This window comes from Rhinoderma darwinii, chromosome 4 (assembly GCF_050947455.1).
Source record: "Rhinoderma darwinii isolate aRhiDar2 chromosome 4, aRhiDar2.hap1, whole genome shotgun sequence".
Lineage (NCBI taxonomy): Eukaryota > Metazoa > Chordata > Amphibia > Anura > Rhinodermatidae > Rhinoderma > Rhinoderma darwinii.
The window spans coordinates 267,585,552-267,604,770 of NC_134690.1; the positions used below are offsets into that span (position 1 = coordinate 267,585,552).

A 19,219-nucleotide genomic window follows, 5' to 3' on the forward strand; every position below is an offset into this window, starting at 1 on the left:
CACATACAGACATGGAATACGGCAGCCACAGTCCCATAGGGACTGCGAACGGCTCCCGTCCCATTGACTGCAGTGTACGGCGTCTGTGTGGGAACTGCGCATGCGCCGCTCCCACACAGTCCTATTCGAAATTGGCGCCGTCCGGCGCCATTTTCCTGTGGACCGGAAGTCGCGGCCGGACAGTAATATTACTACTTCCGGTCGCGGCTTCCGGATTTGTGCACTTGCACCAGCGGCAGCAAACGGAGCGGACGGGCCGGAGGGAGCCGCGGCGGTAGGAGCAGGTAAGAGATTTCAATGTATGTTCGTGTTTGTGTGTGTTTACTACTGTATGTAAACCTACTACACTGTGGGTTAGCTCAAAAAATGGCGACACACAGTGTAGGAGGTTACACCGTTCAAACCCCTCGTTTATCCCGGCACTAGCCAGGATAAAGGAGGGGGGGATGCTGAGAGCTCACTAGAGCGAGGGCTTTTAACCCAATGTTGCAATGCTGCAATTTTGGGAACAGCTCCATCTAGTGACCAAAAATGGGTAGTATTATAAATTAGAAATAATTTATAATATTTCCTGGACTCGTGCAAAAAAAAATAAATAATTTGAACAATGTTTAATCACCCACACACTAAATGTTTAATTTTTTTTAAAAAAACATGTTTTTCTGGCAACACATTCCCTTTAAAAGTATTGGTATTTTCTGTTCTGTGGGTGTGGTGGTCACTTTAAGGCTATGTTCACACGGGGTATTTTGCAGGAGGAATATCTGCCTCAAAATTCCGTTTGGAAGTTTGAGGCAGATATTCCTCTCCCTGCACGCCGATTTTCGCGGCGATTTTCGTGCCGTTTTTTGCCCGCGGCCATTGAGCGCCGCGGGCATAAAACAGTGCGAAATACGCTTTCTCTGCCTCCCATTGAAGTCAATGGGAGGTCAGAGGCGGAAGCGCCCGAAGATAGGGCATGTCGCTTCTTTTTCCCGCGAGGCAGTTTTACTGCTCGCGGGAAAAAGACGCCGACGCCTCCCATTGAGATCAATGGGAGGCGTTCTCGGGCCGTTTTTGCCGAGTTTTGCGACGCGGTTTCCGCGTCAAAAAACTGGGCAAAATACCCTGTGTGAACATAGCCTTAAATGAGCTTTTCAGCACATGATAATAAAAAGGACAGTGGGTTACTTGTTTCTGTAGAACTAATTCAAAATATTGGGAAACCCCTATGGTGGCAGATCCTGTAACTTAATTCATGTTGTCTCTTTTAAAATATCTGCCACAACAAAGCAGAACAGAACAATTTCAATATCTCTGTATAAGATTTTGGGTGGAAATTTTCTTTTATTGAACAGTCCACTTTTGCTCTGAATTTAAAGAACATGTTACGGAATTGCACAAACAATTGCAATTTTCATATCTATTTCACCTTTTCCTTTACAATGAAACTTTCCTTGAAATGTTGCTAAAATGAACGTTATATAAGGGGAATGCTGATTATTCAATTTCCTAATATAATTAAAGTGATTAACAGTAGAGAAATGTAATCCATGTCCATTTGTTATATGTAGAATATAAGTTCATACTGCACTTCTGAATATTGTCACTTGTAATACATTGCCATGCTGTAATTCAATGTGGACATTCCATTCAAATCACTAGTTATATGTTAAAGAGGTTTTCCAGTATTATAAAATTGATGGCCTATCCTTAGTATTCCCAATACCCCCCCCCCCCCCCGATCAGCTGTTGTGAAGGGGCCTCTGCACTCGTACGAGCGTTGCTTCCCCTTCATTTCTACTTCATGTTGTGAATCGTTGACACACTTGGAGCGTGGGTTCACAGTATTACAGCCTTCTCCCTTTCACTTGAATGGGAAAAGGCTGTAAATCCATGAAGCACCAATACAATACACTAGAAATAAAGGGGAAGCAGAGCTCGTACAAGTGCTGTGGCCCCTTCAAAATATCTGATCGGCAGGGGTGCCGGGAGTCGGACCCCGACCTATCACATATTTATGGCCTGTCTTGAGGATAGGACATCAATTTTATAGGACTGGAAAAGCCCTTTATCTAAGAATTTTTGCAAACTTTTAAAAATGTCAAAGCTGATATTAAATGACATCTGTTGGGTGTACTACTCTTCCCAACAGAAGTAATGATTTTGTAGTCCCTTCACACAGGGCCAGAATGAAAGGTCTATTAAACTTTATTTCCACTGGCTCTTCTTTGATCTCTGGGACATCGTTTTCTCCATTTGGAACTGCACCACTTTCTTCCAACTCAAAATCAACCATGTTAATAACCTAGGAAAACAACACAGGATTGTAATTAAGCCTCAAGACTATAAGATCTACTACATGCACAAAATTGAAAATCTGCCTTTAACATAATTTAAAGGTGACCATACACATTAGACAAAACTTGGCTAAAGCAGTTAATTTCAGCAGGATTGGTAAACGATCTAATGTGTATGGCAGCCACCCAACTCATTCTCAGTGGTAGATTTTAGGTGAAAGATGGATTGGGCATGTTGGATTTTTCCTCTCCCCTTTGACATGAACATGGGAAGTCATAAGACATAACTGTCAGACAATAAGTGTTATTTAATGTGTATGGCCAAAGATGTTAAATCTCCTCATTACTTGCATGGGATCTATACAACATAGAGGCTGTGACTGACCAATATCAAGCACTTGCTAACCTGGAGATGTAAATCACGATAATTTAGTTAAATAAGATGATTGAATAGTATACATTTTTAGCTATGTTTGGATATCTATTATATCTTTATTAGTGTTACTAGCCTACCGAGAAAATAATATAGCACGTTTATAAAAAGCGTCTCTTGATACAACTGCTATATTATGAAAAACATCCGTAAAAAAAAACATGAATAACACAGCACGTTTGGAAAAAAATTATTTAAGTGCATCTACTTCAACCTATTATCCAGCACTGTTGTTTAAGATAAAGGCACAGCAAACCACCTGAGGCATCTTAGAGTCTGTTCAAATCAGTATTGTCTTTCTGTTGAGGGGTTCCGTCTGAGCTTTCCGTCGGGGGAACTCCACAGCGGAAAGGTAAACGGAAAGCTTAGCTTCCATTTGCATCACCATGGATCTCAATGGTTACGGAAACTTTGCTAATGGTTTCCGTTTGTCACCGTTGTGAAAGGCTTCCGTTGTCTTGACGGAATCAATAGCGCAGTCGACTGCACTATTGACTCCATCAAAACAATGGAACCCTTTCATAACGGTGACAAACGGAAACCATTAGCGCAGTTTCCGTCACCATTGAGCTCAATGGTGATACAAACAAAAGCTAAGGTTTCAGTTTGCCTTTACGTTGAGAGGTGGCTCTGACGGAACCCCTCAACGGGAAGACAACGCTGATGTGAAGTCACTATGTGGGCTTTATATGGTGTGGGAGGCACTATGGGGCTTTACACTGTAGGGATGCACTATGGGGGTATTATGGGGGCTATTCAAGAAAACGGCAGCACAGCCACAAAAAATTCTTCAGTGTGAAAGGACAACTCCCCAAACCTGGGCGGTGCACGCAGTAAAGAATCCCACGTCCAAGGGAGACAATCAATATGCAATTGAAGAAAGGAACTGCACCACTCACGATAATCCAAAGAAGTGTTTTTGATTTATTCACCAAGCATAAAAACACTTGCAACGTTTCAACCCATGAATGGGTCTTTATCATCCATGCTTGATAAAGACCCATTCATGGGTTGAAACGTTGCAAGTGTTTTTATGCTTGGTGAATAAATCAAATACACTTCTTTGGATTATCTTGAGTGCTGCAGTTCCTTTCTTCGATGGTATTATGGGGGAGTTATACAGTGTGCGGGGGAACAATGGGAGCATGATACTGTGGTGGTGGATAGCTTTATACAGTGTAGGAAGGCACTATAGGGGCATTATACTTGTAGGGAGGCAATATGGGGTGTTCTACTGTGTGTGGAGGCAGTACTGGTGCATTATACTTTGTGGGGGCATATTACTGTCTGTGGAGGCACTATGGGGAATTATTCTGTGTGTAAACACTATGAGGCAATATACTGTGTATAAGAGGCACTATGGGGGCACAATGGGGGATTTTAACTGTGTGGGGAGACACGTTAAGGGCTCTATACTGTGTGGGGGTACTAGGGGAGTATGATACTGTGTTAGGAGGCATTATGGGGGAATGTTACTATATGGGGCACTATGGGGGCTTTATACTGTGCAGTAAGGCACTAATAGGGCATTATACTGTGTGCGAGGAGCGCTAAGGGGGCTTTCTACTGTTTGGAAAAAGAAATAAAGTGGTTAACAGTATAAAAAAATAAAAATAAATTATCCTTAAAATGCGTAGCCGCCTGAGGAGCTCAAGGTACCCGATAGTGGTGAGGCAAAATGACCCGGGAGCAATAAGTACATAGGGTGGTCTGGAGTCTGAATTATTATATTTTTTTTTGGGGGGGGGGGGGGAGTCTGGTCTGGGGTCTGAATGTGTATAGGTGTCTGGTCTAAAGTCAGAATAAATGTAGGTGCCTGTTCTGGGGTCTGAATTATATGAGGGGCTTGGTCTGGGTTTTGAATTAATATAGGGACCTGTTCTTGGGTCTGAATGTATATATGAGTCTGGTCTAAGGTCAGAATAAATCTAGTGTCCTTGTCTTGGGTCTGAATTAATTTAGGGGCCTGATCTGGGGTCTGAATGTTTATAGAAATCTGGTGGTATAAGTCTGGTGGCCTGGTCTGGGGTCTATTAATTTAGGGGTGTGATCTGGGGTCTGTATTAATTTTGGGGTATGAATTAATTTAGGGGTCTGAGTTTATTTTAGGCTTTGGTCTGGGGTTGCATGTATATAGGGGCCTGGTCGTAATTAATTTTAATGTAGGGCTGGGGTCCAAATGTATATATGTCTGGTCTAAGGCCAGAATAAATCTAGTGGCCTGGTCTGGATTAATTTATGGGCATGCTCTGGGGTCTGAATGTATAGAGAGGTCTAGTCTTAGGTCAGAATAAATGTTGAGGTCTGGATCTGAATTAATTTTGGGGCCTGTTCTGGGGGGGTCTCAATTAATTTTAGGACCTGTTCTGGGGTCTCAATTAATTTAGGGGTCTGGTCTCGGGGCTTAATGTATATATGGACCAGGTCTAAATGAATTTTTGGGTCTGAATGTAAATATAAGTCTGGTTTAAGGTTAGACTCAATAGGGGCCTTGTCTGGGGTCTGAATGTACATAGGGGCCTGGTCTGAATTAATTTTGAGGTCTGATCTGGGGTCTGAATGTATATATATATGTTTGGTCTAAGGTCAGAATAAATCTAGTGACCTGGTCTGGGGTTTGAATTAATTAAGGGGTCTGGTCTGGGGTCTGAATGTATATATGTCTAGTCTATGGTTAGAACAAATGTAGTGGCCTGGCCTGGGGACTGAATTAATTTTGGGGTTTGTATTAATTGTGGGGAATGGTCTAAGGTCAAAATAAATGTAGAGGTCTGTGGTCTGAATTAATTTTGGGGTCTGAATTAATATAGGGTCTGGTCTTGTGTCTAAATTAATCTAGGGTTGGGTTTGGGGTCTGAATTAATTTTGGGGTTTGGTCTGGATGCTGAATATATATAAGGGACTGGTTGGTATGAATTTTAAGGTCTTGTCTAGGGTATAAATTTTTTTGGGGGGTCTGAGGTCTGAATGTATATATGTCTGGTTTAAGGTCAGAATTAATGTAGGGGTCTGAATTGATTTTGGGGTCAGAAGTATTTTGGGGATTTTGTCTGGGGTCTGTAATAATTTTGGGGTCAGGGGTTGGAGTTCATTTTGGGGTCTGAATTACACATGTGACGTGCGTGGCGCGTGTGAGGAGGAGGCAGAGACTTCATCCAGGCGTACCGTGGCGGTAGGATATCTTATAGACTGCAGGAGCCAGAAGCAGCAGGCAGCACTGCAACTTAGGGAATAAGTGACTGTGGGAGGGAGGTCAGGGAGTTCCTGAAGCTGCTGCCCCTCTGTGAAGGCAGCATTTTCAATAATTTTTATTATGTGTATTCCCAAATACAGCCCCTGCCCATCTACTGTCTCTGCCCTGCCCCTCCACAAAGGCCCTTCCAAGTTGCATCTCACCCACCCGCCACTTTCCGTTGCGCCTCCAGACACCCTTAATGGTGGCCCTGATTACAGGTGAGATCGAAATAGATAATCTTATAAACTTTTTTTGAAAACGTTACCTTTCCCACTTTTATCGGTTTTTTGCTCATTTTGCTGAAGTCAGCATTTTTTCCAAGCAGTTCTGGCACATTCAAACTGGGAAGAATATCTTGACTATTGTATGACCGTTCTATCTTCAGTTTTGGTAAAGATAAATTGACGTATCTGTATCTGGAAAACAGTAACGATTATTTACAATACAGGAATGATTCCAAATTCTCCACCAAAAGCGTGGTATTTTGTACTGTCACGACTTACCTTGTTATTAAACCATTCACCCATGTACCATATGTCTCCCACTGCATGGAAGACTCAATGTTCTCAAGGGTGTTTCCATTTATTGGCTGGACCAACAGTAGGAAATCAGTGTCACTTAGGGAAATCTTTATTATGAACTGATTTTTCTTGGTATCTTCAATGAACTGAAATATTCCTGATACTGAAATCATGGGAACCATGACACTCTTGCTTGGCTCAGTCCAGAAGGGTTGATGGTTTGGTATTAAGAAAGACTGAGGCACTTTACCTGAATTAAAACAAGTACTTGTTAGCCTGTGCACAGTATCTGTAAATGGAAGAGGTCACCTCGGTTATGCTGCCCACACTGGGGGCAGTATAAATTAGTGACAGAAATGCTGATTTCATGAGCTGCCATTCCCCCCGACCAGCCTTCGCTTATTGACAGATTGCCCCCTATTATTGTGCATAGTGAGAAATCTGTCAATCAGCGGTGGCTGGGCGGGAGAAGCGGCTCATGAGTACTCTGGATCTCTAGCAGCTGTAAAGATTAAAATGTAAGTTCTCCAGAACGTCTTCACATTTATATGGTAAGGGTATGTTCACACAGCCTATTTTTGTCCGTTTTTTTGGCCGTAAATGCCAGAAAAACCGGAAGCAGAACGCCTCCAAACATCTGCCCATTGATTTCAATGGCAAAAACGGTGTTCTGTTCCGACGGGCCGGTTTTTTTACACGGCCGTTTTGAAAAACGGCCGCGTTAAAAAACGGCCACGAAAAAGAAGTGCAGGACACCGCTTGGGACCTTTTTGGAGCTGTTTTTCATTGACTATTGAAAAAAAGCTCCAAAAACGGCCGTAAAAAATGCAGCGAAAATCGTGAGTGGCTTAAAATACGTCTGAAATTCAGGAGCTGTTTTCCCTCCGTATTTTCAGACGTTTTTGACTCATACCCTAAGTGACAGACCGCTAAAATCAGCATGTCTGTCACTACTTTCTGTTGCTCTCAGTGAGGACAGCATAACGGAGGTGACAGGTTCCGTTTAACATAAATACGGTTTCATTTCATTACAATTGCTGAGTGTTCTCCCTTTCCAAAATTACCATATTGTTTGTCTTTGCACGGTATGCACCGCTGTTAAAACTAATAGCGGATTCATTTTAATTTACTCAAGCAGCGATATTAGGTTGGGATATTACATTTATGAGATCCACTAAGATGCCAAAAAATTACATTTATTATATTTTTAAGCTATACCAAAGCATTTTATTTTTATCAAGTATGTTACACAGTACCAGTTTCTGTTGCTAGCTTCATGGAATTGTAATATACTTTAAATTTAACTTGAAAATGTAAGGCGCCATGTAACAGCATTAACCTGGCCGTGATGGGGTCGAAAACCGTACCAGCACTGATTGGCGCAGTTATCTAATTGCTCGTTAATAGCCGTACGGTGTTGCAGGTAAAACTGCTGTGTACCTGCAAAATCGTGCAGCAATTAATGTGTAGACCCTTATGGCTGCACAATTTTGCTGCCGGGTAACTGTACTTTCATGTGACTTTTCAACATAAGCTGTCATATGTGTGTACATGAGGAATAACATTATATCTGGCCATAATATGACTTGTGTTCTGCATTTTTAGCAGTTTTCCCCCTGGAGGCTCTATTTTACATTTTTAGGTTTTCCTGAGTATTAAAGGGGTCATATTTAATGTTGTTCACTTTCTAGTTTCACCCACTATTACTATCTCCTTTATATTAGGGTCACTAGGGTTATGCCTATATCCCCTACCCGTTTCCTTGTATTACGCTTATCTACTTGCCTTGCTACTAAGTGTGTGTGTGTGTGTGTGTGTGTGTGTGTGTGTGTGTGTGTGTACTCGGTGACTCATAATTGTATAGTAAATAAAAGTAAGATTTATTAACTAACAGTAATCACACTTAAATAAAAAACACAAAATACACAGCACAGTAAATATATATATATATATATATATATATATATATATATATGGTATAGTATCTGTATACCTCACTACACATAATATGGATTAAGTATAGTAATACTACACATGGCACAGTACTAGTACAATATATTACAATATTATACTAACACCCACCCACTTACCTAAACATACATATAAAATAGAGTACACTCACGCTTCTATGTCACACCCCCAACTGACTAACTGTCCCTGTAACTAAGGGGTTAATCTTGTACACAAAAAGGGGTGTAGGGAGAGAGAGTTGCAGCTGTATGGCGGTGAAAGGGTTACAGCAGAGAGGTTTTGGAAGTGGAGGGTTAATAAAGCTTCCGCTGTATTTGTGTGTAATGTGCAAGTCCAGGGGCGGTTTAAAGAGGCTCTGTCACCAGATTATAAATGCCCTATCTCCTACATAATCTGATAATTTTTGAGCAAGTTATGAGCAATTTTAGATTTATGCTAATTAGTTTCTTAATAGAAAACTGAGCGTCATACACTTCTCTTTACTACACCCAGTTGGTAAAAAGAAAACATGTCTATTAAGAAACTAATTAGCATAAATCTAAAATTGTTCATAACTTGCTCAAAATTTATCATTTTTCCAAATAAAAACCACTGCTGTTATCTACATTACAGCGCCGATCAGATTATGTAGGAGATAGGGCACTTATAATCTGGTGACAGAGCCTCTTTAAAGGAAAGGTGTCATGAATTTTTTTTTTTTATTAATTTGTGTTTTTATTTTATAAAATATTATTTTGACTTAATTTTTGCACACACGGTTTTTTTTTTTATTTAGGGTATGTGCACACGTAGTGACCAAAAACGTCTGAAAATCCAGAGCTGTTTTCAAGGGAAAACAGACCCTGCTTTTCAGACGTTTTTTGACCAACTCGCATTTTTCGCAGCGTTTTTCGCGCCGTTTTTGCGGCGTTTTTTACGTCCGTTTTTGGAGCTGTTTTCATTGGAGTCTATGAGAAAAACGTCCAAAGAAGTGTCCTGCACTTCTTTTTACAAGGCGTAATTTTACGCGTCGTAATTGCCGTACGACGCGTAAAATTACGCGTCGTGGGAACAATACAGCGTTATACCCATAGAAAGTAATGGGCAGATGTTTGACAACGTATTTGAGACGTATTTTCAGACGTAAAACGAGGCAAAAAACGCCTCGTATACGTCTGAAAATAGGTCGTGTGAACCCAGCCTAACACTTTACTGGGGGCTGCCATGTTTTAGTTCATCTGTGTATGTGTCTCTTAACGACACATACACAGATGGAATAGGGCAGCTACAGTGCATAGGACATCACGAACAAGACCCGTTCCTTACATCCTGTGCTTCTGCTGTCTCACTCTGTACTGCGCAAGCGCAGTTAAGGGTATGTGCACACGATAGCAGGCATTTACATCTGAAAAGACAGACTGTTTTCAGGAGAAAACAGCTGCCTCGTTTTAGTCGTAAATGCTCCTCCTCGCATTTTGCGAGGCTTCTCTGACAGCCGTAAATTTTGAGCTTCTCTTCATTGAGTTCAATGAAGAACGGCTCAAATTACGTCTGAAAGAAGTGTCCTGCACTTCTTTTGACGAGGCTATATTTTTACGCGTCGTCGTTTGACAGCTGTCAAACGACGACGCGTAAATGACAGGTTGTCTGCACAGTACGTCGGCAAACCCATTCATATGAATGGGCAGATGTTTGCCGATGTATTGTAGCCCTATTTTCAGACGTAAAACGAGGCATAATACGCCTCGTTTACGTCTGAAAATAGGTCGTGTGAACCCAGCCTAAGAGTGAACCCTACATAGAAGCTGGTTTGTAGGGGGAAAGCCGGCGCTATTTTGAAGACCGGCCGCATTGCAGGTAAGGTATGTGTGTGTCTGTCTCTCTCGCGGCCCCCCCCCCTCTTGTAACCCCCTGCTGTAACAGCAGGGCTGTGTGCGTGTAGCAGAGCTTATGTGTGTGCGAGCGCAGCATAACTGTGTGCGTGTGTAGTGTGTGCAGCAGGGCTGTATCCTATTTTTGTGCAGCGGAGTATGCACGGGCGCCGCTGATCGTTCATAGCCGCTTATCAGCTGTTTTGAAGAATCAGCCGTGAGCACCCCCTCACACACACTGTGGGGGGGGGGGGTTGTGTGATGTTGGGCGTCAAATACACACTGTGTGATCCTGTCAATTGAATTGCCATTCACTTCACTTTCATCATTCTTAACCTGTGGGGGTGTCCTATAGCTTCTACCAGCTGCATTGTAAAAGATCTCCCAAAATGGGAGCTGGACAATGCTTAGCAATTTGTAGACACGTTTTCCTGGCTTATATTCAAAATTAGGGAGGGGTGAGATTCCTCTCTTATTTACTTTAGTAATTGAGGTTTTGGCAATGTAGAGAAGAACCTCTGAGAATATAGTTGGTTTTCAAATGGGTAATAAGGTCGATAAAATCTCATTATACGCAGAAGATGTTCTTCTGTTTATAGAGATGAGTAAAAGATGCAGTATCAAATGCCGTAACGGAGCCAGACTTGGAAGAAGAACGGGTTTTCTAAGGTATTTTGCAAAGGTACTCTTTATTAGAACGACAACGCGTTTCTGGACTACATTACACTGAATATAATTCCTCTGTTTGCATCTGTGAGTGGGAAAGTTAAAGCATGGAATAAGTTAACTCTTACTAGAGCTGCAAAAATTGCACTGATCAAAATGTTTTTTTTACCGAAAAAAAGTTGCATTAAATACTCTGTTCCCTACTAGTAACAAAAGGGGGCTTTACACTTCCTGATTGGAGGAAGTACTTTTTAGCTTCTCAGTTCCAACAGTTCCGGGACTGGGAGGGCCTGAGGTGTAATAGATTTTTGTTGAAAACACTAGGGGACAAATGGTCTAATATATTTGAAGCTCTAGAAGCTGTGGTTCTGTATTACCCTGATTTGGAACTTGGGCCTATTTATGATAACCAGCAGCGGGTCTGGGATGCTGTCAAACTCATTGAAAAAATTAATACCTTTGTTGAAGTCACTTCTCTATGGGACAACAGGAATATTGGTGAGTTTAACGGCCTCCCGGACTCTTTGTTTTGGAAAGAGCATCACATCACAAGAATATCACATTTATTTATTAATGCACAACTAAAAACTTTTACGGAACTATAGAGACTGTACAAGGTCCATGATTACGTTCTGTTTATTAATTTTCAATTTAAACACGCCTTTTTGGACAGTTCATTCTTACAATTTTTCAATCATTAGAATGTTTAAAAAGTAAGAAAGAACTTTTGTCCTCAATATATAAAAAATTCCTTTTAGGGGATGAAGGAAATCATGTTAAATCACAAAGAAATCGGGATAAGTATCTTGGAATTAGGATCGATTGGGGGTTAGTTTATAAACATATCGGAGAAGCATCATTAAATCGCGATCACCGATTTGTTTTATGATCATTCATAGATTTTATTGTACACCGAAGCTCTTAAAGGTTATGAGATTAAGGAATAACGATAATTGTCAGAAATGCGGCATACAACAAGCGGATCTCATCCACTTGTTGTGGCGTTGTCCCAAGCTACATAGATACTGGAGTGGAGTAGCGGCATCTATTTCTAAATTAATTCTGAAAGAGGTTCCAATCGTACCGATGCTATTTATTTTTAGCTCCTCCTTCTGAAAGACTGTGGTTGTAGCAAACTAATTAGAAAAAATTTGTTTTTGGCAAGATTGGTTATCATTTATAAATTCCCACAGGCAGTAGAATGGAATAGAGTGATGCTTTTAGAAAGATCATATTACTTGACGCTAAGTGAAGAGGAAGGGGAAAGTTGTTTTTTTAAGATCTGGAACAGATGAATAGTGGAACTATCCTCCAAAGAGAAAAAGATCTTAGAACTGGTTTAAAATGGCTTAGTAGCTGTTTGAGGAGTAATGTTTTTTATTTTTTTTATTTTATCTTTTCTTTTCCTTTCTCTCTCTCCCCTTCCCATGCAATATTTTCCTGAGTTTTAGTGGGTGATTATTGATTTTCCAGTATTGACTTTTGTCATAGTGTCTGTAGTACATAATATGTTGTTTAATATAATGTTAACTTTGAACATTTCCTTAGTTTTTTTTGTTATGTAGAATGGAATATTTTGTTATATAATTCAACAAGAATAGAAATATATATTACTAGAAAAAAACAACAACTTACCTTTAAATTGAACATGGCTAATGTACATGAAGTTGGAAGTGACATCAATGGAAGTTAATCCAGATTCAGTATTTACTGGCAGTTTAGAATTCAGAAATTCATTGATTGATTTGACAGCCTTGGCCGAATCTTTGAAGTCTACAGCCCGAACATAGAAGTTATCAGCAGTTTGGGTTAATCCATGAACAAACTTCTCTGACATTGGGACATTTGGAGAAACAAACATGAACGCCGTTCTCAGTGCATTGATATTGGAATCTTTAGAATAGAGACAGTTGTCAATTTTTTTGAGATTTGACATTACTTTTAAACCATTCAATTTAGAAGTGCAGTTTGTAGATGATGATGGCTGTGGAAATCCTAAAAATTTGTGTAGACTGATAGAAGTGTTACCAGATGATCCAAGATACAATGAGACCATTGTTCTATAAAAATCAGTGTAGGGTAATAGGACACTGTCTGTTTTCTGTAGTTTCCACCATTCAGCAACAGCCCGAAAACTAAGAACACTAATAAGTGATGTCAGATAGTTTTCAATAATCCCGAAATGACATGGTTCCGGAATTGTTTGCAGTCTCAAGTATTTCTCTTCAACGTTGTTTGATTCAATAGCTGTAGGGAAGAACATCTTCTCAGCGCCCTGATCCTCAGACTGGATTTTTTCACATTCACTCTTGTTGTAAGTCAGTAAAGTGAATGGATGGACATATACGCGGTTGCATGTTGATAAGCCAATAAGTGCAGTGAAGAATAGCATTATATGTTGGAATTGCATTGTTAAAACAAAGCTGGAAAATAAAACAAGTTTTAATAACAGTTAAACATTTTCATGTATTATAAATTAGTCATTATATGTGGTAGTAGCACAACACATAATAGGGATTTTCATTCTCTTTTACAGTTGAACTTTTTAGATAGTATGAAAAAGGCCATATTCACTAATACATGGGCAGCTGAAGGGGCTGGGCAACCCGCTTGATCCGATAGTCTAGGCGTGACTAATAGGGTATGTTCACACGCAAAAACACACGCAAAAACCTGTTTTCAAGGTAATACAGCCTCTGATTTTCAGCCGTTTTTGTAGCTGAAAACGTTTTATTGAGGTGTATTTTAGAGCTGTTTTTTAAGCAGTTTTTCCATTGACACAATTAAAGCTCCAAAAACATCTCAAAAAGAGACATGCTCCTTTTTACGGGGTGTCTTTTTACGGGCCGTTTTTTAAAAAAGCGGTGTAAAAAAACCGCCACGTCTGAGCTAGACACCATTTTTCTCATTGAATTCAATGGGCAGATGTTTGTAAGCCTTTAGCAAGGCGTATTTTAAGGCGTTTACGCCCCGAAATACGCTTGAAAACTCTGCGTGTGAACAAACCTATAGGCTATAAGTCAGCACGGTGCACTACACATAACTATGTGACTGGTACCCTATAGAAGCCTTATCTGTGTGCAATGATAATACTAAGCAGCCCTCCTCCTTTTTTATAGTGAGCGATAAGTTGCTGTAAATAGGAATAGGAATTCATTAAACTAGGGCTACACACAGTATTCATATCACTTAAAAAATCACTGCGATAAATCGATGTCCATAGAAATGCATTGAGTAGTTCGAAAACGCTCCAGACAAGCAATTTGCTAGCAATTTGTTTGTTTTTTTTCCAATCGCTACATGCTGCGATTGACTGGAGCAATTGTAAAGAGATTTTCAAGCTCTCTATGGACGGGGAGTTATCCCAGCAATATCACAGCTATTTTATGTAGTAAGATAAGTATCTTTAGCCTAATGTATTCCTATAGACAGCGACTAATCGCTCACTACAAAAAAAGTCTATATCTAGCCCCAGCCTACCAACTGCTGTTTTAACCTGCCCTTTTATTAGTAATACTTCGTTCACATGTACGTCAGGGCTCCGTTCTGGCGTTTCGTCGGAGCTTCCCGTCAGAACGGAACCCTGACTGAAACAAATGGAAACCATAGGTTTCCGTTTGCATCACCATTGGTTTCAATGTTGACGGATCCAGTGCAAATGGTTTCTGTTTGTCACAGTTGTGCAAGGGTTCTGTCGTTTTTACGGAAGCAATACCATAGTCGACTGCGCTATTCATTGTCAAAACAACGGAACCCTTGAACAACTGTGACAAACGGAAACCATTTGCTCCGGATCCGTCACCACTGAAATCAATGGTGATGCAAACGGACACCTATGGTTTACGTTTGTTTCAGTCAGGGTTCCATTCTGATGGGAAGCTCAGACAGAACGCCAGAACGGAGCCCTCACGCAGTTGTGAACGAAGCCTAAGGCGTTTTTCACATGGCAGTATTTGTCACTATTTTGCATCAGTTTTGTAAGCCAAAAACAGGAGTTGGTCCAAAACACGGAAGAGGTGCAAATCTTTCCATTATACTTTTTCTCCCTGTGGACAGCGCTTGATTGGAGCCAATTTCATCCTACAACAGGACAATGACCCAAAGCACACCTCCAAATTATGCAAGAACTATTTCGGGAAGAAGCAGGCAGCTGGTATTCCATCTGTAATGGAGTGGCCAGCGCAGTCACCAGATCTCAACCCCATAGAGCTATTGTGGGAGCAGCTTGACCGTATGGTACGCAAGAAGTGCCCATCAAGCCAATCCAACTTGTGGGAGGGGCTTCTGGAAGCATGGGGTGAAATTTCTCCCGATTACCTCAGCAAATTAACAGCTAGAATGCCAAAGGACTGCAATGCTGTAATTGCTGCAAATGGAGCATTCTTTGACGAAAGCAAAGTTTGAAGGAGAAAATTATTATTTGAAATAAAAATCATTATTTCTAACCTTGTCAATGTCTTGACTATATTTTCTAGTCACTTTGCAACTCATTTGATAAATATAAGTGTGAGTTTTCATGGAAAACACAAAATTGTCTGAGTGACCCCAAACCTTTGAACGGTAGTGTGTGTATATATATATATATATGTGTGTATATATATATATATATATATATATATATATATATATATATATATATATATATATATACACACACACACACACACACACACACACACACACACACACACACACACATTCTGGAATATGTACATACATACATAAAGGTAAATATATAGACATACAGATATATATTATACATACACACACACAGATATATACAGATATATACAATATATATATATTATTCAATGCACCTCCAAACTGGAGAGACACTTTTAAAAAGATTATTTTGAAGAATTGCCATGAATTGGTTAAGGTGTTGTAGATTACCATATATGAATATATGGAAAGAGGCAGCAGGGTATATAGGGACAGCAGAGTATATAAGGGTCAGTAGGGTATATAGGGGGCAGCAGAGTATACAGGGAGCAGCATAGTTTATAGGGGCAGCAGAGTATATAGGAGCAGCAGGGTGTATAGGGGGCAGCAGGGTGTATAAAGGGCAGCAAAGTATATGAGGCAGCAGGGTATCTAGGGGCAGCAGAGCATATGGGAGTAGCAGAGTATATAGGGGGCAACAGAGTATATAGGGGCAACAGTATATAGGAGCAGCAGAGTATCTGGGGCAGCACAGATATTTTCATTTTATCTGTTCTTTAAAATTGAACACACACTTACAGAGACACACACGCACGGACGTACACACACACACACACACACTAACATATACACATACAAACACTTATATACTCACAGAGACACATACACACACATAGAAACTTACCATCTCTCGTTGCTGACAGGATCATAAGGCTTCTTGCAGAACTGGCTGTAGGCTGAGCTTCCTCCTCTTTTGCTCCTCAGCTCTTATTTACACCGTGTGTGTAACTAAGAGCAGAGGACAAACAGAGGCCCAGTGGCACCCCGTACATGCTGGGAGGGTGCAGCGCCCTGTGCACTCGCACAGCTCACACACCCGTAAGACCAGCCCTGGGCGTCGCTAGCAACGGGCTTTTGGGGCCCAAGCTCTGGACTTTTGGCCTGGTGCCTCTGATACCTGGGTGACTGCCACATTAGCTATAGGGGTCGCAGTGGTTGCAATTGCCAACGGTCGAAGCCAGGCCCCCCCCCCCCCCCCCGCACCACGTCTATAAAAAAGTTATTACAGTAACTGGGGCCTATGTAATAAAAACGGGCCCCTGTTACTATAGTAATAATAGTATGCTTACCCTCCTCATTCCCGAGCGCAGCGGCGGTCCTGACATCTTCCCACGTCATGACGCTGTGCGCACAACGTTGCGACGCTGGATGGCGTCAGGACCTCTGCCTCGTCCGGAGCCGTAGAGGAGGGTAAGTATAACGTTACTGTCTGCTGGGGCCCTGTACCTAAGCCTACCTTGTAGTAAGCTTAGATACAGGTCTAACAGACAGTATCACAGATGGGCCCTGTATCTAAGCCAACCATGTGGTAGGCTTAGATACAGAGTGCAGCTGGCAGGGTCACACATGGGCCATATATCTAAGCCTACCATGTGGTGTTAATCTTATAGTGTATAAGATTACGGTCTGCTGGGGCCCTGTATCTAAGCCTAACATGGTAAGCTTAGATACAGGGTTAAACAGACAATATCCCACAGGGGCCCTGTATCTAAGCCTACCACGTGTTACTAATAGGGTTTTTTTTGTTTTTCTGCTTATTTTTTTACAGGTACGGATGTTGGACTACTTAAGATTCGAGGAGTATTTAGATGACAGCTTTTTTATTTTCAATAAAATGGTTAACGAGGGTTGTGCGTGTTTTTTTTCTATGTTTTTGTATTTTTTTAAAACTTTATTGCTACCGCCTTAGTAATGGCCACTGGCCGATTGACAGTGTCCATTCCTAAGGCAGGGGTTAGTGTTAGCCGGTGAAAAAGCTAACACTAACCCCTATTATTCCTGGGTCTAGCGCTGAAGCCACAATGTCAGCTGGCTGGGCCCTGTATCTAAACCTAGCATATGTGATAATGTACGCTGAGTCACTGTATCTAATCCTATCCATAGCTATAGGGTCGTAGTGCTACAGATATGCAGTCTCATATATATATATATATATATATATATATATCAGCAGAAAAGACAGCAGCACTCCAACACAGTCAAATTGATATGCAAACGGGTGCCAGCAAGTAGTCCAGATCCAGAGACTAAATTATTATGAAATTATATTTTTGTAAGATATATTAAGTGAAGGAAATAAGTATTTGATCCCACTGTCAAAGACATGACCAGTCTAGAATTTTTAGGCTAGGTTAATTTTACCAGTGAGAGATAGATTATATAAAAAAAAAAAACAGAAAATCACATTGTCAAAATTATATATATTTATTTGCATTGTGCACAGAGAAATAAGTATTTGATCCCTTTGGCAAACAAGACTTAATACTTGGCGGCAAAACCCTTGTTGGCAAGCACAGCAGTCAGACGTTTTTTTGTAGTTGATGATGAGGTTTGCACACATGTTAGATGGAATTTTGGCCCACTCCTCTTTGCAGATCATCTGTAAATCATTAAGATTTCGAGGCTGTCGCTTGGCAACTCGGATCTTCAGCTCCCTCCATAAGTTTTCGATGGGATTAAGGTCTGGAGACTGGCTAGGCCACTCCATGACCTTAATGTGCTTCTTTTTGAGCCACTCCTTTGTTGCCTTGGCTGTATGTTTCGGGTCATTGTCGTGCTGGAAGACCCAGCCATGAGCCATTTTTAATGTCCTGGTGGAGGGAAGGAGGTTGTCACTCAGGATTTGACGGTACATGGCTCCATCGATTCTCCCATTGATGCGGTGAAGTAGTCCTGTGCCCTTAGCAGAGAAATGCCCCCAAAACATATTGTTTCCACCTCCATGCTTGACAGTGGGGATGGTGTTCTTTGGGTCATAGGCAGCATTTCTCTTCCTCCAAACACGGCGAGTTGAGTTAATGCCAAAGAGCTCAATTTTAGTCTCATCTGACCACAGCACCTTCTCCCAATCACTCTCAGAATCATCCAGATGTTCATTTGCAAACTTCAGACGGGCCTGTACATGTGCCTTCTTGAGCAGGGGGACCTTGCGGGCACTGCAGGATTTGAATCCATTACGGCGTAATGTGTTACCAATGGTTTTCTTAGTGACTGTGGTCCCAGCTGCCTTGAGATCATTAACAAGTTCCCCCCGTGTAGTTTTTGGCTGAGCTCTCACCTTCCTCAGGATCAAGGATACCCCACGAGGTGAGATTTTGCATGTAGCCCCAGATCGATGTCGATTGACAGTCATTTTAAATGTCTTCCATTTTCTTACTATTGCACCAACAATTGTCTCCTTCTCACCCAGCATCTTACTTATGGTTTTGTAGCCCATTCCAGCCTTGTGCAGGTCTATGATCTTGTCCCTGACATCCTTAGAAAGCTCTTTGGTCTTGCCCATGTTGTAGAGGTTAGAGTCAGACTGATTAATTGAGTCTGTGGAGATGAGTCTTTTATACAGGTGACCATTTAAGACAGCTGTCTTTAATGCAGGCACCAAGTTGATTTGGAGCGTGTAACTGGTCTGGAGGAGGCTTAACTCTTAATGGTTGGTAGGGGATCAAATACTTATTTCTCTATGCACAATGCAAATAAATATATATAATTTTGACTATGTGATTTCTTTTTTTTTTTTTATATAATCTATCTCTCACTGGTAA

At 41.1% G+C, this 19,219-nt stretch overlaps 1 protein-coding gene across 3 annotated transcripts in view; it reads right to left on the reverse strand.

Moving 5' to 3' along the window:
• Positions 1-677: 677 nt before the first annotated feature.
• Positions 678-19,219, reverse strand: part of AGT (angiotensinogen) — a 50,454-nt gene continuing 31,912 nt past the window's right edge. For 2 of the 3 annotated variants that reach the window (XM_075862464.1, XM_075862466.1), the window contains exons 2-5: positions 12,591-13,378; positions 6,451-6,718; positions 6,213-6,363; positions 678-2,287 (exon numbers count right to left, since the gene is read on the reverse strand). In XM_075862464.1, the coding sequence (XP_075718579.1) occupies positions 2,096-2,287; positions 6,213-6,363; positions 6,451-6,718; positions 12,591-13,378 (1,399 nt within the window). In that variant the 3' untranslated portion in view covers positions 678-2,095. The remainder of the gene's footprint in view (positions 2,288-6,212; positions 6,364-6,450; positions 6,719-12,590; positions 13,379-19,219) is intronic. The other variant, XM_075862465.1, reaches the window with a different exon arrangement.